The 25,539-nt window shown below is 53.0% G+C and overlaps 8 protein-coding genes across 8 annotated transcripts; 4 read left to right on the forward strand and 4 right to left on the reverse strand.

Moving 5' to 3' along the window:
* Window positions 1–3,228: 3,228 nt before the first annotated feature.
* LY79DRAFT_514595 (putative methyltransferase-domain-containing protein) lies at window positions 3,229–4,254 on the reverse strand (the record flags this gene model as incomplete). Its single annotated transcript, XM_060554633.1, has 3 exons — window positions 3,229–3,538; window positions 3,650–3,820; window positions 4,007–4,254. 3 exons carry the CDS (start codon window positions 4,252–4,254, stop codon window positions 3,229–3,231), a joined length of 729 nt encoding a protein of 242 aa, XP_060414647.1.
* A 1,160-nt stretch (window positions 4,255–5,414) lies between these two features.
* LY79DRAFT_484280 (uncharacterized protein) lies at window positions 5,415–7,052 on the forward strand (the record flags this gene model as incomplete). Its single annotated transcript, XM_060553285.1, has 1 exon — window positions 5,415–7,052. A coding segment is annotated over one exon (1,638 nt), but the record flags the coding sequence as incomplete, so codon positions are not given.
* A 3,468-nt stretch (window positions 7,053–10,520) lies between these two features.
* LY79DRAFT_514687 (protein phosphatase 2C) lies at window positions 10,521–12,716 on the forward strand (the record flags this gene model as incomplete). The annotated part of the gene is made up of 7 exons (XM_060554644.1): window positions 10,521–10,556; window positions 10,880–11,189; window positions 11,302–11,375; window positions 11,438–11,522; window positions 11,579–11,785; window positions 11,849–12,109; window positions 12,337–12,716. The coding sequence occupies 7 exons, from the start codon at window positions 10,521–10,523 to the stop codon at window positions 12,714–12,716; spliced, it is 1,353 nt and encodes a 450-aa protein (XP_060414649.1).
* A 702-nt stretch (window positions 12,717–13,418) lies between these two features.
* Window positions 13,419–16,361, reverse strand: LY79DRAFT_552552 (pentatricopeptide repeat domain-containing protein). Its single transcript, XM_060557720.1, has one exon. The coding sequence runs from the start codon at window positions 16,303–16,305 to the stop codon at window positions 13,636–13,638; it is 2,670 nt and encodes an 889-aa protein (XP_060414650.1). The 5' UTR covers window positions 16,306–16,361; the 3' UTR covers window positions 13,419–13,635.
* A 239-nt stretch (window positions 16,362–16,600) lies between these two features.
* LY79DRAFT_514694 (meiotically up-regulated 65 protein) lies at window positions 16,601–18,066 on the reverse strand (the record flags this gene model as incomplete). Its single annotated transcript, XM_060554646.1, has 2 exons — window positions 16,601–17,640; window positions 17,703–18,066. The coding sequence occupies 2 exons, from the start codon at window positions 18,064–18,066 to the stop codon at window positions 16,601–16,603; spliced, it is 1,404 nt and encodes a 467-aa protein (XP_060414651.1).
* Window positions 18,067–19,376: 1,310 nt separating this feature from the next.
* Window positions 19,377–19,924, forward strand: LY79DRAFT_579428 (uncharacterized protein; the record flags this gene model as incomplete). The annotated part of the gene is made up of 3 exons (XM_060560024.1): window positions 19,377–19,488; window positions 19,551–19,678; window positions 19,757–19,924. The coding sequence occupies 3 exons, from the start codon at window positions 19,377–19,379 to the stop codon at window positions 19,922–19,924; spliced, it is 408 nt and encodes a 135-aa protein (XP_060414652.1).
* A 300-nt stretch (window positions 19,925–20,224) lies between these two features.
* On the reverse strand, window positions 20,225–23,059 carry LY79DRAFT_669415 (PRP1 splicing factor; the record flags this gene model as incomplete). The annotated part of the gene is made up of 2 exons (XM_060563636.1): window positions 20,225–20,371; window positions 20,429–23,059. The coding sequence occupies 2 exons, from the start codon at window positions 23,057–23,059 to the stop codon at window positions 20,225–20,227; spliced, it is 2,778 nt and encodes a 925-aa protein (XP_060414653.1).
* Window positions 23,060–23,285: 226 nt separating this feature from the next.
* On the forward strand, window positions 23,286–25,232 carry LY79DRAFT_552555 (dimethyladenosine transferase). The gene is made up of 10 exons (XM_060557721.1): window positions 23,286–23,532; window positions 23,582–23,638; window positions 23,695–23,832; window positions 23,884–23,943; window positions 24,059–24,106; window positions 24,159–24,326; window positions 24,382–24,510; window positions 24,563–24,597; window positions 24,650–24,689; window positions 24,745–25,232. Exons 1-10 carry the CDS (start codon window positions 23,434–23,436, stop codon window positions 25,105–25,107), a joined length of 1,137 nt encoding a protein of 378 aa, XP_060414654.1. The 5' UTR covers window positions 23,286–23,433; the 3' UTR covers window positions 25,108–25,232.
* The last annotated feature ends 307 nt before the right edge of the window (window positions 25,233–25,539 follow it).

The raw sequence follows: 25,539 nt of genomic DNA on the forward strand, positions 1-25,539 counted from the left end.
TGCTCGAGAGCCCAGAAGAAGGAATGAATGATTTTTTTGGTCGAACAAGAAGGAGCGTTGTTGGATGTAGAAAAAAGAGGGAAAGGAAGGATCGAAAAAGGTCGATCTGGAGAGTGGAGGTTCGCCAGGATATGTAGGCCATGCAAGGACTTGGGCAGAAACCAAACAATGGGCGCAAGGTGAGCAGTAGGGTGAGCCACTTTGGGACTGGCGAGACTGGGATAGGGGCTAAGGTGGGTATTGAGGGGAGGGGTGCAAGCGGAGGCCTGCATATGGTGCTGGCGCCACGACGCTGAGTGTGCCTGACGTGTATGCCAGGTGTGCACGAATAGTAGACCTCGAGGGCCACTCGGGGCTGCGTATGGTGACATCGGTACCTGACGAGGATGGAGCAAGCGCTGTGCCACAATAATGAATAGCGTCCAACAAAAGTCGCAAAAGCCCCGAGAGGGACTACCTAGAAGCAATAGGGGGGAAAGCGCAACTGGCAGCTGGGCCTCATGTGAGCCTGTACGTACAATCGCACCTAGCGTGATTTCCTCGCCCCTGCAAGCTCGCCATTACGAGTACATACAATACGGTACCTATCTACCCCTGGCCAAGGCAGTGTCACTGCGCCTCTTCTGACAAGCCATCACTAGTTAATTGTTTGAATGGGGCCGTTGCCAGATCGTTGCTGGTCAACATCTGGTCCGGAAACCAAGACCGAACGAAAGAAGCAAGGCCCGAGGGGGCACAAGAATAGTCCCGTTGGATGCAAGGATGCGTTAGCGCAGCCTGTTCTGCCCACTCAGTCGCTGCATCGCTAGCACTAACCCCGCCAGGGAGGAAGGGGAGATCCGCACACAGAAAACGAAGGCGTGCGTGCTTCAGACCACTTTTTTTTTTCCTTCTTCGTCTTCAGCCGTCCCCTACCCGGCCTGGCTGGAATCGCATGGGCCAATCTTGGCCCTCTAGGGCTTGACTGATCCACCGTATCACCCAATCCCCAAACCGCCATGGTCTGGAGGTATGGGTGCCGAGGAAACCTGTTGGTCTGGCCAACTTGGTGAGCCAGCAACGTCAACTGGTTGGTAGTACTGTGGGAAGCCCGCCTTGAGACTGGCTATGGGTTGCCAGGGAGTCCAAGAAACGGACAAGACGAAGTGGGTAGCGAGCGTAGGTCCTGGTCCCTAATGATTGTGGTGGTGATCTGAACGGCAAGACGGTATTATTTTGGTTGGTTGGCGTGTTTGATGCACGCCCTTAGCAGCAAAACCACTTCACTTGGAAAAACGGGGTGCCCGGACACCATGGCCGAGGCAACCGACCAAGACGACACTGTCATCACATGCCTTTGGTAGGTAGACGGCTGAAGGATTGGTCTGCGCGCCTCTTCGCCTTCTTTTTCGTCCCGTGTCACTCTCGTCCGATATCCATTTCATTGCCCGCTCGTCCAGCCCATCGCCTCGTGCTCTGCTGCACTCTCGAGGCCTCTTATCTCCCCGCTGTGTCTGTCATCTTAGCTTGCCTTGGCGCAAAGTACCTAATCTTGTTTCCTCATTCTCCCCCGGTGTCCCAAAATTGGATATACGGATACCGTCGGACAGGCGTTTGTTTCTTGAAACAGGCGTTTGTTTCTTGAAACAGGCGGAAACTGGGAAGAAGGCACCGGCATGATCCTACATTCAGGAGGGACAGTGGAGGAGGACGGCCCAGGGTCCGAACACCGTTGAACCCCGCTCCGTCACCTAGCAGTAGGTAGGCATCCTGGTATCCTAGGCTGGGAACAGAAGCATGACGATCATCCGGTGGCTCCGGGGAAGACGGCCAGTGACGAACCTGCTTGCGAACCGCCATTGTTTGCGCGAGCGGCAGCGGGAGGAGGCCTGCGGCTGAGCATTTGCAATTTACGTACTATGTACTCCGTAGACTGTTGCCGCATTGGAAAGTCGAGAAAGGATCGTGTCTCTAATCTGGCGGTCCGCGGGTTAAATCAGCCAGCGCCGTGGCGGCTGCGCTGCAACATCGGTCAGACAAAGCGTCTGGGGGCAATGAGAAACGTGGGTGCATTCAAATACCTGAGATGTTCCGGCAGTGCGCGCTGTGGTGCTTCCACATCGATGGTACAGACTACGGATACAGAGTACTAGTACGGATATCTGCCGAGGGCTTCAACCCCATATCCAGTTGGAGGGGGGTCCCTCTTACCTTTGCCTCAGGCTCACTTGCTGTCAGCACTTTCGCGCGAAAGAAGTGCAAGAGACGAAACAAACGACTGGAACGATGCAACAATAGAAAGCGAGCAAGGGGACGCCCGAGCAAATCCGGCCTGTGCGGGTTCCTTGCATCTGCAAGGTACGCGCCAATCACACTCAGGCGCGGCTGGAGAACTCCTCTCCCAGCGCAACCCTCACAGCCCGTCTCTGTTCTGACTCTCTTTCTTCCCTGTCCCGGCTCTGGCCCCCCGGACGATCAGTCTACTCAGCCAGTGCCACATCAGCCAGTGTCAACGGCCACAGGTTCAACGATGCCACCTCCGACTCTGAATTTTCTTCACTCCCTTGGCCAGTAGTTGGACTTGCGAGCTTGCAGTAGTCAGAGGATATGCCGGACGCGTTGGCTCGGGTAACAGGGCGTCGGCAGACGCAAATATTTTCTCTTTCCCGGTCCCCACCTGGCCAGTCGTTGATGGCTCGCAGCAGACTCTGTAGCTGGTGGGATAAGAGAAGAAAACCCCTCACACCATCGGCGATTCGGCTGCACCTTCCGCACAGCGAAGCATGCAATTAGGCAGACTAACGTTGGTCTAGGCCTACTCGTCGAGCCGAGCAATCCGAGTATTGTTAGCCTCCTCACTGTCCATATCGATCGACAACGCCTTAGTCCAACTTGCGCATCAATAAAATGGATTGCTTGGTAAATAGCCATTGTAACCCTTTATATTGATTGACTCTAGAACCCCTTCCCGTTCGCCGACTCCAATGATTCTACCGCTACCCTCAAATGTTGATGATGCGATTTTGAAACATATATGCGTCCATCAAGAACCGTCCTCTGATGGTGCCTAGTATCAACGCAGAAATCAGTCGCCGATCTCATGAGCACCGACATTCGCTGTGCATTACTTTCGAACCAATACTACTCAGAACCGGGTTTCGTCAGACGTGTCCTGCAGAACACAACAAAAATCCATCAACCAAACGACTTGCTAATGACGCATCAACCATGGGCAAACACTTGTCACTCTCAATTGCCGCTCGTTCTCGACTTCTTGCTTGTGAACGTGTAGAGGAACAGGCCCTCTCTGCTAAATATCGCCCGATCGTCGTCAAATATCTCCGTCACCTGAAACGTTTTTTGGGCCTTCTTGAGGAACTGCATATCTGCGCGTCGTCTCTTCTTGAAACAGAAATAGACCGTAGCACTGGGCTCCAGGGACAGCAAGTTTGTCAGAGTTTCCAATAGCAGCGGAAAGGCCGGCTCAAAGTACACGCAATCGGCAGCCAAGATGACATTTGGCTTGAAGTCGATAACCTCTTGTGCCAGCGGCCCGCCCCTGTCGATGGTTGTTAGCAACTCGAACATTAGCTGAAACGCAGCACATGCCTGCCCAATCTTCAACTTTGCCCTGCAGACCTGCAATGCGGAATTGGGGGGAAGCACGCACCAGTTCAGAACCATTGGCTTGACTTTGTGTTGTAGATTGTTCAGCTCTGTGTTTTTCCCCATCAGCTCGAACATTTCGTCTTGGTCTGTGAGATATAGCGGCGTCTGCTGCAGTTCACACCCTAAAGCGACGGCAAGACCAACCAGTCCGCCGCCAGCACCTAGCTCCAAACTATTCGCCCCGAAAAGCACGAATCAGCCTCAACTCTCATGAAAAGAAAAGACATCACTTGTTTGGTGCGGTGGCCGAATAATGACAGCCATACCGGTACATCATATAGAGTGGCGGGAGAACATCGCAACCAACCGCGTGGAGACCTCGTGGAGGGAAGGAGAGGGAAGAGGCAAGTTGACTCACATTTTCGCTCCCTTCAGAGCTTCCCTATGGTAACGCAGCATGTGTTTTGTAAGCACCATACCTGCCGGCCAGGTTTGACCGCCACATCCTGAGGTGAGGTCTTCATGGAGTTTGAGAGGAGTTGACAAAAGACCGCCGATGTCGTACGACGACGTTTGTGCAGCTTTGTACGCGGGGAGCGGTGTAAGGTCTTCGCCAATATCCAAGGGCGAAAAGTCAGGTGACGGTGACCGGTTGGCGGACTCCATTTGCTCGGATGTGAGGGAGTGGTGAGAAACCTCGTGCTGCGGTTTTTTCTTCTTCCCTTGGGAACTGCCTCTTGAAAACACAGATGATGAGCTGAGGCGAGGTTAGGTCTTGACAACACGGTGACACGAACGGATGAGCGGTGTTTGTCCCTTTGGGGCAGTCAGTGAGTTCCAAAAGGGTGCAGGTCCGGATAGCACATGGCGAGGAGCGGTATCGCCGATTTAATTTTTATTTTTATTTTTATTTTTTTTCCTGGTTGAGGTCGACGACAATCTAGACTTTCCGATAAGGGGAGGTGCGTTCAAGCGGGGTTGCCCCTTCTTGTCTGCGCTCTTTACTCCTTCCCGTGTGCTGCCAAAATAATCCGATTGCCCGCTCTTTCCATCCGATCTTCAACGACGCCTTAATTGAGCCTCGTAATGATTTGAGGACCAAGCGACCTCGCTCTTGCCCTTCAGTGTCAAGCTTACGTAATGCTCCGGTAATTTTCATATTGTCTCACGGCTCCTCTCTTTTTTTTAAGACATCCAATCCTAAAGGAGCGTTGCTTCCCTGAGGTAGCCGAGCTAGGTAGACGAACGATGCATTCAATGAGCCCAGGTCACCGGTCGAGGAGGTGCTCGCTCATCTTACCCTCTGAACGCGGAGACCAAATTCCAGACGTCGCCGAAGTCCCAAGTTTTGAAGTGGATATGTCTTGTACCGCCTCTTCTATTGTTTGACAGCAGACTCTTTCCCACCGCCCTTGAGACCCCTCAACCCGTCGCTGGAATGCGGACTCTGATCAGTTCCCTACGCAACTCTCCAAGTATGGCAAGCTGACTTTCGCCACTCTGAAACAGGGATAGCGGTTGTCTTCTTTGAGTGAAGCAGCGTCTTCCGTTAACGGAAAGGCATCAGTAGTGGGCCGCACACGCTCGTCCGCGACCCTTTGTTGCGAGGGCGCAAACGCTGGCACGAAGGGAGGCATGTAGAACTAGGAATCGGGAGCCCATACGCGATAGGATTCGCGCCCAGCTTATCCTCTACGGGCATCGTCCTGCCCTCCTCTCGTTTCTGATGAAAATTGCTCTCTGAATACAATGTCCTTCTCTGGCTGATTTTGTTTTTGTTTTCTGTTTCTTTGGCTCGCAAATGCCCCGACGCAACAGCGACAACAATGTACGTGATGCTGTATGTGTTCCCGTTTTTAGCTGCGCTTTCGGGAGCAGTACCAGTCGTTTATTTTCCCTTCAACTCTCAGCTGCCGCCTGCCATCAGGATATCCGAGCCCTTCTTGTATACTCTTTCACCACAGACTTTTGCCTCACAATCTCAACTCTCCTATAGCCTTAGAAATGCACCAACATGGCTCTCGATAGATGCGACCATTGGCCGTCTCTCCGGAACCCCCCAGGATGGCGATGTGCCGCCCGGCGAGGTGGTGGGAATACCGGTGGACATCATCGCAACAGATGATACGGGCTCAGCTACGATGGCGGCCACACTGGTGGTAACTAGAAGACCGACACCCAAACTCAACATCCCATTATCCGAACAAATACAACGATTCGGTGATACATCGTCGCCATCTGCCTTCGCGGCCTTCCCTGCATCTGATTTCTCATTCTCCTTCGCCAAGGATACCTTTTCCTATGTCGGAGACGGGCTGAACTACTATGCTACGTCGGCAGACAACAGCCCTCTACCATCCTGGATCAAGTTCGATGCCAGCAGCCTTACATTCACGGGGAAAACCCCATCGTTCGAGTCATTGCTTCAACCGCCCCAGAAATTCGATTTCAGTCTCTCTGCGTCTGACATAGTTGGCTTCTCGGCCGTATCCGTCGTGTTCTCCATCGTTGTTGGCGTCCATAGGCTCACATCAGACACACCTATCATTCGAATCAACGCGACTCGGAAGACAGAGATATCCTACACGGCTCTGGCTAGCAGTATCAAACTGGACGGCAACGCCGTTGCGCCAGCCGATCTTGACCTTTCCCCATCTGAACTACCGAGCTGGCTCTCGGTCGATAATACAACACTCGAGATACAAGGAACCCCCCCTGATGATGCGCAATCTTCAAACTCGACACTCACTTTCCGAGATAATTACGCCGATACCCTCGACATTCTTCTGTCCGTCACTATTATAACCCAAATCTTTCGTAATACAAGCTTGGCATTCGAAGCTACACCGGGAAAGAAGTTCTCATTTGATATTGGACCCTATCTCTTGCTGCCTTCAGATATCGAGCTAGAACTCGACACTCCGGAATCTTGGATCAAAGTTGAGGGGCTAGTTGTGTCAGGAACGCCTCCTAGAGCTACCTTGCCTGGAAAAACCAAGATTCTTCTGAAGGCAACATCAAAGAGCTCCCAGGAATCCGAGACAGCGACAGCGGATCTCACTATACTTCCTGTGCCCGCCATCTCTTCGACTGTTCCCACGCCTTCAGTCAAGCCAACGAACCCAGCGACCAGCGATCACTCCAAACATGGTTTCCAACCAGGCTACATTGTCCTCGCCATACTGCTTCCCCTGCTGATCCTCGCCATTGCTGCTTTCTTGATCATTTGCTGTCGCAGGAGGAGGCGACAAGAATCGGCCCACGACGGTCTCAAAAACAAGATTTCTGATCCTGTACCCGGCTCATTTGTGATAAACGGCGAAACACATAGCAGAGATGGGTCTGAACAGTCCATTATTGGGAGAATGAAGTCGGTCGGGAACAACCGACATAGCCGAGGGTATTTCAACTCCGCCGTACAAAGAATGAGGCAATCAAGAACATTATCGACCATCACTGGATCCCGTATGTCCCAGTCGAACAACCGCTCATCCTATATCTGGAGATCATCCGAACGAAGCCCAACGCGGTCCGCGTCCTTCACATCTTCTTGGCGCACCGAGGGCGTAGGTTTTGAGCCTCAGCATACGCAAGAGCGATCGACGAGCTCCTACGAGAGCTCGAACGATGTACTTTCCGACTCTCCTGGTATTCCTCAAGGCCCACGAGATGACTCATTCCGAAGTGTACTTGACGTCACTATCCCATCCATGGGGGAAGAGACTAGCAGTATCCAAGCAACACCGGATTTGGCTTACTCAAGCCCTTGGGGAGAACCTTCCAGGCTAGCTCTTGATCGGTCGCTGCTACTACCTGCTGCCAGTGGAACTGAAAGTCTAGCATCCATACCAGAGCAAGTCACGCCGCAGAAGTCGAATCTCAAGCACGGTAGGACGCTCTCGCCTGCGCAACGGTCAAGGAAGAGACTTTCAGGTTTGAATGACTTTGGGACGTTGAGCAGCTCCCGCAGCTCCAGGTCTGGTTCTGGACGCGGCAGGTTGCGCCGACCGGAATCAAAGCAAGAATCACGCTATGGGTCAATATCGCGGCCTGTTAGCAGAAAGTCGGACTCCAGCCCCTTTTTTGGCGGCGGGTCGGTTGTGCCATCTCGCAATCGATACGTCTTGGACAGCGATGACTCCGACGCAACACAATCGCCGAGGGGGACAATATACTGGAAAAAGGAACCAAAGAGAAATACTCTCGGCGTTGCATACGATGAGCTGAGCCGGAGCTCACTATACCTGAGACCATCATTATCTCCTCGACCACTTAGCATTGTCAAGAGAGATTCAAGCGGGGCAAGACGCTTGAGGGACAGCCGAGCCGGCAAGCAGACGCCTTTGTCACGACATTCATCATCCAGCTCGAACATCTTGGGTGGCGGCTGGAATAGAGATTCTTTCGCGCAGCAGGACGCCTCTGGGAGCCGTCCAGGCTACGCATCGTCAAGGGCGAGCAGCGAAGTTCTGGGCAAAGGCAAGGGGTTGGTCTCGTCGGGACATGACTCGGAAGATTCTGACTGGACGACGGAGACAGGGACAGTGGGGAAAGGGGGTCCTCGGAGTCGGCTGAACAGCAATGAGGATTTCCGTGTATTCATGTGAGGATGAGGGGCATTTTCCCCCTCTTGTCCCATAACACACTTGTCTCTCGTTGGAAAGCGTTGCGATTTGTTATACCCGCCGAGGAGTTCGAATACTCGGTGTCACTTTATATTGTAGTTGTAATGGAATAGGGGAAGGGGCAATTATGGGATGGTCGACGTATTGTTTCGAAAGTCAGAGACGAGTGGGAAAGTGCAAACATCATTCATCACCCTAGACAGGGTACCCAGATCGTAATGTTGAATTGGCGATGCAACAAAAGTATATCAGAGAGGACAATCAACTATTACCGGTATTCCCCGCAGACCCTTTTTTTTTTCCAATTGTTTTTTTCCCATCCTCTCTTGTTTTAGTGTACTACGTAAGTAGACCGAGTCTGTGCTTTTCTCTCGTTTCCGGGACCAGGCTCGAGAAGGGTCTTGTGGGGGCGGGCGCATGCCCAACACGCATTGCGGAAGTTTAGCCACAACTTAGCTAAGCTGGCCTGAAAAGGACTAGAGCGAATCGGCGCCCCGAGGTTGTAGAAGGGAGGAAGGAGTCCACCCCACCACCGTTGGCGCTCTAAGGAGGGGCCACGGGGCCAAGCCTTTAGGGGTTAAATGGGATTTTCCGAGGGTGAGGCGAGAGAGCTTGGACCTCATTGCCAGCTCATTTTCGTCTGCTTCAGGTCCTAGCTTCGCTCGGGTTGAGAGGGGGATCACTACCTAGCATACACTGGAACAAGAGAGGGGGATGGGATTCTCTGTCTTTAGCTGCAGTGATCGAGAGAGGGGTGGGAGGGGGCCCTTGCATGCATGGGGCAACAGATATGACAGGTGGGTAATCGTTGTAGTAGTAGGCTGGCTTGACTCAACATGATGGAAGCCTCTGACCTCTAGTTGGTTATTGTGTTTTACGAGAGGCAGAACTGCACACAGATGACACAGAACCATTTCTTCATTAACCCCTCAGTTTTGAAAAGACTTCGTTGTGAAGGGATTAGGACAACAGACGGAATCGGTATGAAGTATGATCAGCACCCACCTATGCCATGACGCAACTGTAGCAGAGAGAGGGGGGGAAAGGGGGGAGGGGGAGAGACAAATAAATAAAAACTTGTCTCTTCGCGGCAGGTCCTTTCCTTTCACATCGGGTCCGTGAATGTTGCACCTTTTCTCCGAACAGCTTCAAAATGACGATATTGCAATTGCTGCATAGCTGAGCGCATCTGTTGCTCCGTTCCATTGGTCGGCAGGCCGTTGCCAGGCGATGGGGCAAATATGCAAGCGAGAGCATACTACGTAGAGCAAGAGCAAGAGAACGGAAAGTGCATGGAACACCCCCTTTGGAGGTCGGTCGGGTCAGCTAAGGCAACGTGACTTCATGGTGTTGTTGGTGCAAAGCAGTGGAGGCGACAACAAGACAGCCAGCATCACCTCACTGGGCAGTGTGCCCTCTCAGTTCGCCTCACAGTCTCGTCGCCAAGTGGCCTTTCATTTTCAACGGATTCCTAAATCTCGCCCTTCCCTACCTGGGCCCTAGCCTTAACACCTTCGTCCTAATTGCTTGGTGGTTGCGCTTTTGCTGGCGGTACGTACCCCTTTGGACTCACCTTACAACCAGCTGCCAGCCAGCCAGCCAGCCAGGGAGAGGAGAGAGGCAAGCAACTTCTGCCCCAATCTAGGTACTTTACCTACCTAGGTAGGTAGGTAGCCCAGCCTGCTGTCCGTCCTGTCCCTTCCTTCCGTTGCTTGCGCCTTCTCCGTATCGCACAAACTCCCCCAAGAGAGTGCCACCGCACGCGACCTGACCTGCCTGCCTGTCTGCGTTGCCTACCTGCCTCCTACTTCGCCGTCACCACCACCCATCCATGTGGAAAACTCTTCTTGCTCACAACCTCACCCACACCACACCGAGCTACGATTGAGTTCGGCTCTTTTTTTCCCTTTTCCTTCCTTCCTCCCTCTCCCCCTTTTGCGCAACAATATCATTTTCGCGCAACAATTCCTTCCCCCGACCTCGATCCTCCCTCCCTCTCTCAGAAAACCACGCCCAACACCTCGCGGGGATCGACGCCTGTCCCCTGCTATTTCCCTTGCGATTCGGATACCCCGCTTCCTGGCCGAGTGTGCGCGATCTAGAACCTTTTGCTACCGCACCGCACCGCACCGCACCACCTTCCTTCACCTCGCCTCTAATTTTTTCTCCCAGCTTTCTTGCGCACTGCACGACCGGCTTTGAAAACTTTTACTGGCTGAGATATCGACCTGCACCCGACCAAAAATTGACCGGCCGAATACCCGTCAAACCCGGTAGCTGTGCTGCTGACTCTTCGAATCCCTCACCATGGGTCAAACTCTCTCCGAGCCCGTTGTCGAGAAGGTATGTCATGATCCCGCTCCTGCGCCCAAGCCAGCCAGACCAGCCCAGTTCTTCTCTGCTCTGCCTACGCGCCGCCTTGCCTAGTACGCAGCCTCCAAAACCCGTCTGCTCCCTGCTGCTCTCGGTGTCTTTGGGCACGGTCAGCCATGGAGATAATTCCGAACCCCGCTTGGCTTGCTCTTTGCTTCTGGCGATACTGCGCGGGCAGCCAAGAGGGTAAGGTAAAGCGGCTTGGGGCTTTCGGTTCGACAATCTTCATCCACAATGATGTACAGTCAGCATCTTGAGGATCCAGTTCACTGACTCCAGTCCCACCACCACAGAGCTCGGCCAAGGGCGAAGATGAACGCCTCCTCTACGGCGTCTCGGCCATGCAAGGTTGGCGCATAAGCATGGAGGATGCCCATACCACTGTCCTCGATCTTTTACCTCCCGGCAGCGACGAAGCTAAGAAGCACGAGTCAAAACTCTCTTTCTTTGGAGTCTTTGACGGCCACGGTGGTGACAAAGTGGCCTTATTCGCCGGAGAAAACATTCACGATATCATCAAGAAGCAGGAGACCTTTAAGAAGGGCAACTACGAGCAGGCGTTGAAGGATGGCTTTCTGGCGACGGACCGCGCAATTCTCAATGGTAATAGCCCGAATCTTTCAGTTCCATGACGCTCTGGAGGGCTTTCCCTTGCAGCAGAGGCCGTCCCTCAAATCTACACATAATGTATGTGCTGACAGTCGGGTTCATTCAGACCCCAAATATGAGGAGGAGGTGTCTGGCTGCACTGCCTGCGTTAGCCTGATCTCGGATAACAAGATCTACGTGGTACGTTGAAGCCCATTCTATTCTGCGCCATATCTTCATATCACTGACAGCTTTGTGGACAGGCAAACGCCGGTGACTCGAGAAGTGTCCTCGGTATCAAGGGTCGGGCTAAGCCCCTGTCCCAGGACCACAAGCCGCAGCTCGAGGGTAAGTACTTACCCGTGGTATGCGCAACTCTGAAGGCTGACTTGTACCCTCCTCAGCCGAGAAGTCTCGTATCACGGCCGCTGGTGGCTTCGTCGACTTTGGCCGTGTTAACGGCAACCTTGCGCTCTCCCGAGCCATTGGCGACTTCGAATTCAAGAAGAGCGCAGAGCTCTCCCCGGAGGCCCAAATTGTTACCGCCTTTCCCGATGTCGAGACCCACGAGATTAGCGATGACGATGAGTTTTTGGTCATTGCATGTGACGGTAAGCAACAAAATGCTAGTTCCGGACACGGGCCTGGGGATCATTGGCTGACACTATCTTCAGGTATCTGGGACTGCCAGTCCTCTCAGGCGGTTGTCGAGTTTGTTCGACGCGGTATTGCAGCCAAGCAGGAGTTGGATAAGATCTGCGAGAATATGATGGACAACTGCTTGGCTTCCAACTCGGAGACTGGTGGTGTTGGCTGCGACAACATGACCATGGTCATTATCGGTCTTCTGCGCGGCAAGACCAAGGAAGAGTGGTATGAGGAAATTGCCAAACGGGTTGCTGCTGGAGACGGACCTTGTGCCCCTCCCGAATACGGTACGACTGAACCTGAATCCACCTCCTCTTAAGGCGTTGGACGCGCGCCAATACCTCCACCCACATGTTCTGAGACACTGTTCTCTTTCCCGTTTAATACAACCGTTATCCCCTTGTTGTTACGGTACATCTGTTTTGTGTCCCAGATTTCTTTCTCTCGTTCCTTTCCTTTTTCTTTATTTTTTTTTTGTCCAGAGGAGGAGAGCTGATTCGTAGCCTGCAACTAGCTGAATTCCGTGGCCCGGGAGTTCACCACAACTTCGACGACAGCGACAGTGGCTACGATGTAGATGTTGAGAATAAGGGCAAGCCGTTTGGCATTGGCGGCTATAAGGGTCGTATCATTTTCCTTGGTGATGGCACTGAGGTCCTGACCGATTCCGATGACACCGAGATGTTCGACAACGCGGAGGAAGACAAGGATCTCGAAAGCCAGGTGTCCAAAGCTTCCACAGCAACAAGCAAGGACGGCGAGACTGACGACAAGTCAGCCACGAAGCCAGCGCAGGAGAGCAAGGCAGGTGCGGACAAGGCCAAGGAGGAGTCAAAGCCGGTCGCAACCTCTGAAGCGGCAGAGTCGAAGAAGACCGACAACAAGGAGAAGTAAATTGGGCGACTTGAGGGATCAACTTTGCTTTGATGAATGATGCTGTGTGGACGTGCATGCTGGCTCGGAATTGATCGGACTATGGATCCGTATGACTTGAAGAGATTCGAAAGACTTTATACGGCTTGGCTGGGATGAAATGACTGAAATGCTTCCTCTTGTTTCTTCATCATATTGAGGGTCCGGACCTTCGACAGGTTTGCGAAAGGGGGCACGGAAGCAGTCACTGCGGCCAAAGGGAACGGAGGACGGCTGACCGCAGGTTAAAGAAGGCTGAAGATTCACCTGTGTGTCATAGCTCGCGGCCCTCCCGTGGGCCCATGTAGTGGCACACCTTACACATCAATTCATTTGCATAAACACGTGCTTTTTCGGCATGGGCCTGGCACTGATTGTGAAAGTCAACCAATAGTTGTTTCAACGTTTATCATACAGCCACAAGGCGTTTGATTAGGGCCCTGGTACGGTGGTGCTTTTGCCACGGAGCATTGTAAGCCAACCGGTCGACCCATCGGCTGCCTAATCTTCCCCTCAAGCAGCCTATTCAACGGCAACGCCGCAGGTTGTCACAACCTGTTTATCTCTAGACCTCTTCTTCTTCGACTGTATGGCTCAGCGAGTTATCACCCTTGTCCTGTTTTCTCTCGGACGAGTGTTTCAGAGAGGCTACTGTACTCGGATCCTGCACCGTGGCGTGGATAACCATATATATATATATATATATGGTTAATGGGAAATAAAGAGTTGTCTAAAGTGATTCATTCCATCGGAAATTTGGGGTTTAATACAGGTTCTATAGGTGTTATCTAGCGAACATGTGTGCGGTGTTGTACAGGAGGCCTCTTTATACATAATGGCCATGGCCTTGCTACTTGTATGGCGCAAGGAGTGTGCTTTTTCTACGCAAAGCTCGACGCTTTCAAGGGCCGATGTTCTTCTCAAGATCAGCGACGGTGGTCTCGGGGGTCTGCTCGTCGGGAAAAGCGCTCTTGTCGCTGTCGACAGGAGCGACATACTTGATGATCATATCAAGACGTGGACATTGTGGAGGATCGGTGCCCCGCATCCGAAGCCTCGGTCGAAGGGATATCGGCTTGCCAGGCACAGTAATCTCGTGCGACAACTCGCCCTGCTGCTTGACTTGCTTGACCGCCCGGAGGATTCGGCTGTCGTCCCCCCACACTGCGTCCAGGACCTCGTGGAGGGGCTCATCAGGACGCCACTCCTTGAACTGTTTGTGCATAAGCCTAGCAATCTCAAAGCCAGCACGTTTGATTCCTGACAGTTTCATGTCTTGTGGACAAAAAGTAGGCAATGCCAGAAAATTTGCGACTGTCGGTTTGCCATCCGTATTGATTTTGAACCCCATTTGGCTCTGTATCATCATACGGGTAACGTGATTACGCATGTGCCAGGTGGTCTTGCCTTCCACGCAGGCGTAACGCCATATGATACCCATGGCGTTGGGCCTGCGCATCCTAAACGCCAAAGTGAACAGCTCATGGTACGTGTTCTCGTCGTACCCGATTTTGAGCATGGATGCCTTGCGGAGGAAGGCCAGGGTGACAGTCAAGTTCTTCTGCCACCGCGCATGTTGCAGAACCATGTTAAGTGTTACGGTGGTGGGGGTCATGGACATTTCGGCCATGATGTCGAAGAGATCTAGACAGGAGGTAAAGTCGTTCAGGCGTGCGAGCTCGACCATGATGCTGTCCATGGCGGGTTTTGAGACCCAATATTTGCCATACTTGGCGTCCTGGCTTTCGAGAAACTCCCGCAGGCCGGGCCATTTATTTCGGACATGGCGGGTGTCATAAGCAACCAGTTCCTTTGCAATGAGTTTAACGGTGATTGGATCCAGGAGCAGACCGAGTGAATGCATGAGCTGAATCACATGGCGGCGGACTTTTTCACTCTCCACGAGCTGGAGAAACAGCAACCAGGTCTGAGCGTTCGGCAGGCAGCCGTGGTGAACCATCAACTTCAGGATAGAGTCAAAGTTGTATAGGTCCTTGACCTTGACATTTCCGACCAGAAGGGTATTGAAGGTGCCAGTGTCAACCGGTGGCAAGGTTAGTTTCAATTTCTTATCGAAAAACAACTCGCGGGCATCATGGCGATACGAATGGCCGTGGGACTCAATGAAGCGCAACGCCTGCTTGAATGCACGCCTCGAGTGCGCCTTGCTCGCAGTTTGGTCAGCGAAGGCCGCTTTGAGGAGAGCTATTGCTGCTTTGGTTGCTGTGGTGCCCGAGCCGTAAAACTTGGACGCGAGGCGATCAGGGAGTTTTGCGTTCGTGATAGCGGTGATATAGGCCAGAAACGTCCCAGGAGTCCAATCTTTAGGCTTCGGAATCTTATGGTAAGGCTCAGAATACTCATAATAATGAACATAGCCCGGACGCTGCTTTCCCACGGAGCTCTTCCACACTATCTCTTCCGTAGACGATGCCGGCTTTTCGGGCTTAGCCGAAGAGGCCTGGCTGTCGATGGATTGGCTGCCAATGGCTCCTTCTATGCTTATCCTGCAGCTATTTCGAATAGCAATTCGGGAGATCTCTTCGGCCGCATGCTCTAACGCCTCCTCGTCTCCTGAGAGTAGCAGGTAAATCCCATGGGTTTGCCGTCTTCCGTTGTCGTTCTTTGGCCAATGAAGCTCGATATGACAACGTGTCTGCTCGTGTATGTCCCAAATAGTGTTGTCTACTTCGTATAGCAACTTGTTCCCAAGCGCTGGCTCAACTAAGATTTTGCGCGCATGAATCTGCCATGGGCCCCTGATCGGCCGGGTCCGCAGTCGGAGAATGTCCAAAGTATCACGCCAGTTGATGACGGGTCGGTTCTTTATTTGATGGATGGACTGGAGCCGCAACTGTCTTTTCACGCCATCAAAGGCTCGCCCCAAACTCATATCCATCTGTCGGCGGGAGTTGTATTGTAGAGGAGGCGCAACTAGCACGGAATCGTATTGTATGGGTGCCACTGTGCTGTTGACATTCTCCGACTGTACTTCCTCTCTTTCCTGTCTTTGGGAACCATGCTTCTTGGGGCGAGTAACGTTATGGATTTTTCTGAATCGTAGAGGCTGCTGCATGTCTTCGGTGGGGGTATACGTAGTCGCAGGTGTGGACGAATGTGTGTCGCCGGCCGAACGTTGACCATGTGTTGTCGATATTGTCCGATTCTCTGTCAACACTGACAGCTGTAGCTCGTTTGCTCCTGTCTCGAAGGCCCGATCGATATCCTTGGCTTCTTCCTTGCTGGTCCATCGTTCTTTGGGGGGGCCGGCGGCATCAACTTCCGGTTGCTTGCCTGTCCCCTGGGCAGGGGCGTCGTGACTTTCTTGTTCGACCGTACTCTCTGACTTCGTCTCGCGATGCGATGCGATACCCTCGTCGAGCCTGTCTTGGGTGGCATCGGAAGCTGCGTGCATCCATTGACGAGAGAGCGACAGTTGAGCCGATGACGCCTGAGGCCATCTTCGAGGACCCCTAGGAATCAGAAAGATCCCAGGAATACCAATGCGCTTGAATTCGGCTTTCCACGGTAGCGTTGTTCGCAGGGACATTTGTCTGAAGGGCCGGCCCATATTGCATTCTGGGCTCGCACTTTATTGTATTGGGTAATGGCAGGTATATGGTCAAGTTTGAGCTAGAGTCGCAAAGGTAGGAGAAATTTCCACTTCGCGCCGATCGATACCGGCCCCGTCCCAGCTCCACTCTGCTGTACGTACTTGTGTTGCAGGGATGATGTATCTTGAATGATCGAACGGGCTTCTGGACTGTGGAGAGAACGCTTCTTGTGATATAATACACTATAAGAACTAGCAAAATTTTATGTGTGAAGCTGGGTATACAAGAAGAGTATTTCTCTCCTCATCCTCATTACTTACTTGGCGATCCAGGCAAGGCGCCAGAGTTGACGTGTGCCGGGCCGCTCTGATCAACGCCTTGCCAACTCTCGTTCCAACCCTCATTTTCTGCCACAGCGTGCTTAGCTTCGCCATTCTCTGCCAAGCCCTTGACGTCGCTCCAATACGACAATCGTTTTACCTCCTCATCGGCGTGCTTGATAGCCGCAGCGAGATGCTCCTTTCTCTCCTTGGCCATGCCATTGTCGCCGTCCTGCTCCTCATCTGCGGCGATCGCATCATCATAGATCTGCGTCAAGCGACTCAGCAGAAGCCTTCTTGAGGCCTGGAAAACGAAAATGCCCATAATATCGTGCATCTCATCTTGCAAGTGCTCGAGGTTGTCTTTTGCGTGTGCCAGATAGTTTTCGACGGCCTCAATCTTCTCGCGGTCGATCCGCGAAGCTCGCAGAACCGCCATGAGCGTCCATACATCCTCGATGTCAGGCTTCTCCTCCACCACACTCGTCTGCATGCTCGTCTTGCCGACGCTACCTCGCCTGCTGCCCGCTACGCTCGATGAGCGGCTGTGGTTGGCAGGCGTTACTGTGAAATAATCCGAGTTCAGCATATGGGGGTCATCTGAAATGTTCTCGGGTTTCTTCTTGATTCGCTTGCGAACCCAGCATCTCCTGCGAACGAATGAGTTCCACCACTTCGGGCCATGCCAGGAAAACTTCTTGGAGAACATGAACGAGTATTCCCATCCGTATTCATCCGCGGTGACGCCTTCGGGTCGATGGACCCTCCACTCAGGCCATGCCCACTCCCATGATGGATCGGGAACTTGGGCCGTCTTGATCGTCGTGGGACTTGTCTTGTGAAACTGGTTCTGCCATGGCGAGGGGTCGAGGTTGCCCAGAGCCTTCCCAGAAAATAGGGCGATGCCGCAGGCTATACAGCCTCTCTCGTTCTCCCACAGGACGTCGACGGCCGTTTCTCGCTCTGCTGTTGCAGGCCTTGCTCTTTGGGTATCATTTCTTACGGGCATTGGACCCTCCTGCGGCGTGGGTTCTACATGCGGAGGAATATGAGGATACTTGCTTAGGATTGGTGTGGGCACAAGACGGTCTTACCTTCGACTTGGATTGATGGTGCGTTGGTAGCGGCGATGGTTTGAGGCTCGAGCATTAGCGCACCCTTTCGTTTCGCGGGCTTGGGCTGCTGGTTCTGTTCTCGTTCTATTGATTGCCGATAGGGGCCAGAATCATGGCCAGCGTCGCAGTCCGTAGCGCCGTTCGCGCGTGCATTTACATCATCGCCCCCCTCTTGATCTTCATCTTGAAGCAGTCGTGATCGGGTTGATGCGCGCGTAACTCGGCCAATGGTCTCGATGCTCGGGGACGCGACGCGGTCGTCGTGATTGACAAGGTTAATCTCGTGGTCGTAGTCACTATCTTTGAGGCCGGTAACTCGACGAGAACTTCGAAATGATGGCATCGCTACGTATCACAGCTTTTGCATGCCGGATTTCAACAGGTTTCCACCTTAACGTGGCCCCAATAACCAGCGCGCCACCACAGGAGTCGCCGTTGCTCTTAGGAAACGGAGACGCAAGTGGGGAAGATGGAATACCGAGCCGGACGTAATCTAGCTTCGCAGAGACAACAAGGGCGTTTCTTCTGGAATGTTGAACGCGAAAGTCTGACTACCCAAACATGATGCCGGCCCACGGCTGTGTAGAGGCGATGTTGCCAGTGGCCCCGTCGAAGGGTGTTATGGGGAGGAAAGGGTCGTGACGAGGAAGGAATCCCAGATGGTGAGACTATTACGACTGCGTGCTGCGAAGTATAGTCCACGGAAGTCAATTGAAAACCGCTCGTTCGGACCTGGTGTGGGCTAGACCTCCATCGCCTAACAGGGACCGATTGAAGACTCAGAACAAGGCTAGCACGATGCAGGCGCAGGGCGGCTGGATGGCGAAGCGACGGCCTGGAACAGAGATTGGATACGGGCTGGCTCAAGCGCTTTCACAAGCGACGGGGCCAGGGCAGGAAATGGTGCGCCGATGATGTAATGTCTGCGATGTCACAGCTGAGCGTCGTGCACCCTTGTCACCCAGCTTTGCGTGCCACAGAGCACAGCTAAACCGTGCCAGGACGCAATGGGCGGCGGTTTAGCCGGCACAAGAGTCATCTGGGATTTGGAGCTTTTGAGAAAAGAGAAGAGGTAATTCCCTTTGAGAATGACAGTTGGTTCTCTGAGCTTTAATCAGTGTAAACTACCTACCTAGGTGTGACGCTGGAAGATCCAGTGATGCGATGGTCCGGGCGTTTGATGAGTTAGGTAGTTAGCATGAGTTGGAAGCTCCGAAACGGTCATCTCTAAGCATATGGTCTGTGCACGCTTTAGGTGGAGCATAGCTAAGAGCGGTGGGGGGCAAGCTACCTACCATTCCCCGCATTTATGCCGCTCTACGTCATGTGTTCTTCATCCCTTCACGTCAACCATCAGCTTCTGTAGCTCCTACCTGATAGCCGAAGGTGTAGGTAGGTCAGCTAAGGTCACTCACTGGTTACCAAGGAGTGGGAAAAGGGCATAGCCGCGCAGAATGAGACAAGAACTTGTAGCACCCGTGATTCGGTAGTACTAATAGATCATGCCATCCTTCGTGACGAGCACAATCCTGCTTTCTTCCTCTCTCTCGCTTCAATCAGCCAAAGCCTCCCATCTCGACCATAAACCTACAGCTCAGTTCAACCCAGAAACAGCTCATCACATATCTCTACAGACCCATCGAAACAATCAACATGTCCAAGTCCAAGGCTCCCCTCTACCTCGGCCTCACTGCCGCCGGTGGTGTCGGCTACTACCTCTACAGTGCTGGCGGTAACCCGAAGGCCGCCGAGGCCAAGTTTGAGAGTATGTCCTCATCACTCGTTATCTCCCCGCCGCAAATCAATTCCTAATCAATCCGTCAACAGGCGACGTTCACAAGGCTTCCGCCGAGGTCAAGTCGCACCTTCCCGGCGGCCGCACCCCCGACGCCCAGAACAAGGGCGCTCAGGTTGGTGCGAAGCTTGACAAGGCTGGCGCAAAGCTCGACTCTGCTGTACGTTTCCCCGCACTCGTTGCTCTATCAAATGTTGGGTAGGATTCAATTGGGCTGGCCGACTAATTCCTCCTGTAGGTTGCCCAGGCCGACAAGAAGTTCTCCGCGACCAAGAGCAACGTTGAGGCATATGCCAAGGATGCCAAGGCCGAAGCCCTGAAGAAGGTCGATGCTTTTGACAAAAAGATTGAGGATGAAGCCGCCAAGGCCAAGAGCGGCATCTCCAGCTGGTTCGGCGGAAAATAAGGGTGCCGGAATATAATGGTTTCTCAACTTTTTTATTCCCCCCCCCTTTCTTCTTATACGGGTGCATCATGATATCGGGGCATCGGTTGCGGTTTTCGTCCTTATTTCTTAGCAGGGTCAGGCGTCTTTCGTGACACAAACGAATTTTAATACATTTGACTCAATTTGGTTGGAAGCAGTCAGCTGGCTTCCTTCCCAATGGTATCCCTTTGTTTGCGCCCGGTGATGTTACGAACGACCAACTTTCCTCTATTCCCGGCGCGTCAGACCTATTTTAATACACATACGTTTTACATAACTTCATTTCTCCAACGCATCTGCCACCATTTTCAGGACTTCTTCCGTGCCTTTCCTGGCGTTGACAGGCTGCTTGGCGATCGCCTGCCAGTATTCGCCGTGGCGGGGCTCGTTCAAGACACACTTATTGATTACATCCGCTCGTTTCTCCTGAGATCCAGTTAGTACATGAACAAGAGGCTCGAGCCTGGCAACTCGTTAACTTACGTCCGTACCATGCTGGAGCAGGAACCTGTAATACCAAGCCCAGGTGTCGCCGTTGTCGCTGTCCAGGACCAGCGCCTTTTCGAACCAGTTCTGGGCTTTCTCGAGCTTACGTTCGCCCCAGAAGATGCGAGCCACAGCCACAAAGAGTATAGGGTCGTTGTCCACCTTTTTGATGGCCTCCAATGACCGCGGCTTTCGTTGGGTTCGTGGCTCCAAGTGCCAAATCTGCTCACTCCAAAGGAGACCGCTTTTGGGCACCTCCTGAAGTGCCTTGGCCATGAGTGACTTGGCCTGGTTGACGTTACCCGCACGCCGCTCGATGCGAACGGACTCGCACCAGAGCTCTGGTGATTTGGGAACAGCTAGGCGGGCTCGGTCGAGAACACTGCGAGCCTTGACGACCAGCCCGGCCTTCTCCTCAAGGCGAGAATAAAGAAGCCATAGGGGAACAGACTTAGGTACCGCCTTGACGCCTGTGCTGTATGCCTCCCGTGCCTGGCCGACCTTCCCAAGATCTTCGTAAATCTGTCCCTTGAGCATCCACAACTTGGCGGTGGCTGGGAAGTACTGTAGAGCCTGCTGGACAAGATCTAATGCTGCTTCGCCGTTGCCCAGTACTCTCTCGAATACTACACTCTTCATCCATACACGATCCGTCGGGGCTTGGTCTCGGGCTTCCTCCAGCAATTTCCGAGCGCGCTCGGTTTCTCCGTTCTCGGCTTCAAGCTTAACCGCGGCGAGCCAGATATCTTCATTGTCCGGATTTGATTTGAAAGCCCTGGCGAGTACCAATCTGGCATTGTCGACTTCGCCGGCTTGCCACTTCTCCTTAGCTAGCATCATCCATAGCACTTCGCTCTTGGGGCATGCTTCGACAGCCTTTTCCAACACCTGAGCAAGCGATTCCTTTGTTCCATGGTTTCTCTCCAAATCGGCGGCTGCCATCCACAACGTCCTGCTGTTGACGAAAACACGCAGCGCGTAGGAGTAGATAGCACGCGCCGTCTCGTACATGCCGCGGTTGATACTGCTCTTTGCGTCCTCCATCCAGGTATCCTTGCGATCATCGTCTTCGTCCAAACCGTAGCCCAAAGTTTCTCTGATGATATTTCCACATGTGATGACGGCACCCTCCTCCTCGCACTTCTCAGCTTCTGCAATCCATTCCTCGCGTTTTGGCATGGCAGATTCCTTGACGAGAACCGCAACGGCGCGCTTCATGACATTCACCTTAGTGCCCTCACCCAGTTGTTCCTGCAAACGAGCAGCGGCGATCCAAATTTCGTGAGAAGTAGGAACCGCTTTGCGTGCCCTGTTGAGAACCTTTTGGGCGTTTTCGGGGCTTTCCAGTCTTGCCAAAGCCAACCACAGATCAACGGATAGGGGTATAAGCTCGGTTGCCTTGGCCAGCAGCAACCGAGCATCTTCCGGATCTTCTTCAAGGTTGACCGCTTCTTTCCAGAGGGCCTCGGATTCGGGGATATGATCTAGGGCAAGTCTGATTACTCTCTTCTTCGCCCTGGACTCGTTTTCCAGCCTCATCGCCTCGACCCAAAGGCGTACGGACCGGTCGTTCTTCTTGATAGCTTCCGCAGCAATGATCTTGGCATTCTTGCCCTCGTTGAGTCGAATGTTTTCCAGCCAGACGTCTTCGCTTTTAGGGCAGTGTGTACATCCTCGTGCTATTACGTTGCGCGCTGCAACCGTCTTGCCTGCCAGCTCCTCCAGTCGTGCTGCAGCAATCCAACCAGGTGCGTTACTCGGGTTGGTCTTGATGACCGATGTCAAAAGTTCACGTACACGGTTGATATCACCAACCTGAGCTTGAGACTCGCTGAGAACGCTCTTGTTCAAGCTGGTAATATAGCCCTTGGGATCGATGGTTGATGCGCTGCCAGCGACCGACTCAGTGCCATCCAGGGAGGCTTGTTCAAGTCTTGACTTCAGAACCTTGTCCCTTGCGGCACCAATCTTTGCGAAATTCGTCATGGTACCATCTGCTGCGTCGGCGCTTGATGCAGTGCCATCCTCTGCAACGGTGGTACCCAGTTCGGACGAGTCTCGCGCGGCGGCGAGGACGCTGTCAGGAACCGCGTAGAAACGTTGCCGCAGGTTCTGTTTACTTCTGCGGTTTTTTCCTGTCAAATCTCCAACCTCGGGGAGGTTTGCCCATTCGTCATCTGTGACTGTTGATAGCGCTCGCTTGAGGTCGGCGAATTGTTGCTGGATCTTGGGGTTCTTCCGCTCGTATTCCTCCTGTTCGGCCTTTTCGCGCGCTTCTCGTTGTTTTTGTCGCCTCCTTGCCATCTTCTCGTCCACCTCCTTCCATATCCTGTCGGCCTCCTCGTCGTCTTTGTCATATACGCCGCCGGCGAACAGGCCAACCTCGTTATCGGGATCTTTGAAGCGGTCGTCGTCGTCATTATCATTTTCGTCTGCCTTCTTTCCGTCAGTTCCCAGTCCCAGTTGCGCGGCACGCTTTGCGACGGCTTCCTTGATCTGGTCTTCGGTTGGTCCTTCGCGTGCAGGGCCCAAATCGGATCGCGTCGTGAAGCCAGTGGCACCTCGACCAAGACCGGCAACATAGTTCTCTGGCGCCGGCTGGCTCAAAAAGTCGCGTCTTCCAGACATCGTTTCAAGTGCGCAGCTCTTTCGCGTAGAGGCGGTAAGAATGAGAGAATGCGCACCGTCTGGTAGTGTTGTAGGAAAGGTAAGTAGATCTTGTGAGCGGCAGCTCCAGAGCTGCCAGTTGCGCAAGGCTGAAGTGGCACCAAAGTTTTTAAGCTGCCGAATCCCTGCCGCCACTGTCTTTTGGTGGGTATGGCCCACTAAATTTTCCAAAAGGCTGCCCCTCCGTCTTCACCGCAGACTTCTACATCGTTGGTTTGTAGGATTTGCTGTCGACACACTGCTCTGAAAACTTGTTGCAGATCCCTTATCAGCTCACCTTTGTTTCTCATTTCTCATTGCCGCAAAGACAGAATTTTCACAGCTGTCTATATACTATGGGCAAAGCCAAAGCCCCAAAGCGGAATGCCGCCTCCTCATCGTCAGGTCCCTACTCTCGACCCTCCCAAAAGACCAACAACGTATTTAAGTTCAACGTATGTCGGCTGCATTGATGTTTATGCATGGCTTCTAACATCTACGTAGACAAATGTCGGTCAGCATATTTTGAAGAACCCCGGCGTGGCGGACGCGATCGTACATGTACGCCCAGACAGTTCTCGCCGACGAAGAAGCGCATGCTAAATATATCCATATAGAAAGCCGAGCTCAAGCCCACGGATACTGTTCTGGAAATTGGTCCCGGGACTGGCAACCTGACGGTGCGGATATTGGAAAAGTCAAAGAAGCTTATAGCAATCGAGTTTGACCCCCGAATGGCAGCCGAAGTCACAAAGGTTGGAGGCCACGCAGCCAGGTGGATTTCAAAAGGCTGACGGAGTATACAGCGTGTGCAGGGAACCCCCGAACAGCGAAAGCTCGAAGTTATGCTTGGAGATGCCATCAAGGTGAGTTCTATTCTAGGTCCTGAGATCGGGTTTCGCGAGCGCTGTGGCTATGTGTTGCAGATTTGCTTGGAATTCCGGCTTGTCGTGATTTGGTTTCACTAACAGTATATTTCAGGTTGATTGGGTTCCTTTCGATGTGCTCATTTCGAACACTCCGTACCAGGCAGGTATTTGAAAGTCTCTTTAGGGAGATCACAGTGCTTACGCGTCGTTAGATTTCCTCGCCTCTTGTGTTCAAGATGCTCGCCATGCCAAAGCCGCCGCGGCAAGCGATTCTCATGTTCCAGCTCGAATTCGGCCAACGACTTGTGGCCAAACCCGGAGACAAGCTCTACGGCAGATTAAGTGTCAACGCCAATTTCTGGGCCACGTGCTCCAACGTGGTCAGTAGCGGGCAGACCTAACTACACCCGATTATGTTCACTGACACCCCGACAGATGAAGGTTTCGAAGGCCAACTTTAGACCACCGCCACAAGTCGATTCTTGCGTTGTGCGTATTGTGCCGAAGCAGGGCGCCGAGCGTCCTACCATCGCCTTCGAAGAATTTGACGGCCTTCTTCGCATTGTACGTACTTGGCAGGCACATATGAGTGTTTGTTGCTAATCCTCAATATCAGTGCTTCAACCGCAAGAACAGAACTATGAGAGCGAGGTAAGACGTTTTCAATCTCTGGGAAATATACCCATGCTGATGTACAAACTAGCTGGCTTGGCACGAAGGAAGTCCTTCAAATGCTCGAGAAGGTACGCCCGAAAATCATCTACAAGGTGAGAAATCAAGAAGCTCACAACCCTGCAGAACTACCGCACATGGGCGGCTATGAACAACGTGCCGCTTGACGACACCCTTGTCGAGGACGACGAAGACGAGGCTATGGAGATGGACGACGACGCGGACGCTGGCGCAGATGATGACGGTGTTGAGCCCATGGATGACGACACGCCCGAGTTCTTCAAGGAGCTCGGTGCCGCCACCAGCAAGGCGCCCGAGAAGACCAAGAGCAAGCGCAAGAAGACAAAGGTTGCCGCGCTTGTGCGGAGCAAGATTGAACGCGCGCTTGAGAGCACTGGCTTACTGGAGAAGCGCGCGCGCTCGTGTGACGAGACGGACTTTCTGAAACTACTGTCCGCCCTCAACTCGGAGGGCATTCACTTTGCTTAAGCGAGCAAACTCGTTGGGGGTATAGGTGATTTATATTGGACGGCATATCATGGCCTGGCGTTTGGGCGTACAAAATATCATTCGACAAGAGGGAGAGAGGTATCAGGTAGCGGATATAAAATGATGATCCATGGTTCAACTTTGCATTGAGAAAATATGCACTATGCTTAAATGTGATTCCCTTCAGGTTCATGTTCTCCCAGGACCAGTGCTCCGCTACCGTATGTCGTCGTACATGACGAGACGGACTTCAACCGTCTCAGGGAATAACAAGATGCTCTCGTACGTCTCAACTTGATCCGAGTCGAGCCTTCTTTCATGCTCATGCTTGAAACATACTTGAGCGATCACCGGGGGCAGCATAGCAAGATTGCGCATCCGCAGCCCAAGTCTAGGGTTTGGGATTCCAGCAGAGACTCCAGCGCTCCCTAG

This window comes from Colletotrichum navitas, assembly GCF_030913465.1.
Source record: "Colletotrichum navitas strain CBS 125086 chromosome Unknown LY79scaffold_26, whole genome shotgun sequence".
Classification (NCBI taxonomy): Eukaryota; Fungi; Ascomycota; class Sordariomycetes; order Glomerellales; family Glomerellaceae; genus Colletotrichum; species Colletotrichum navitas.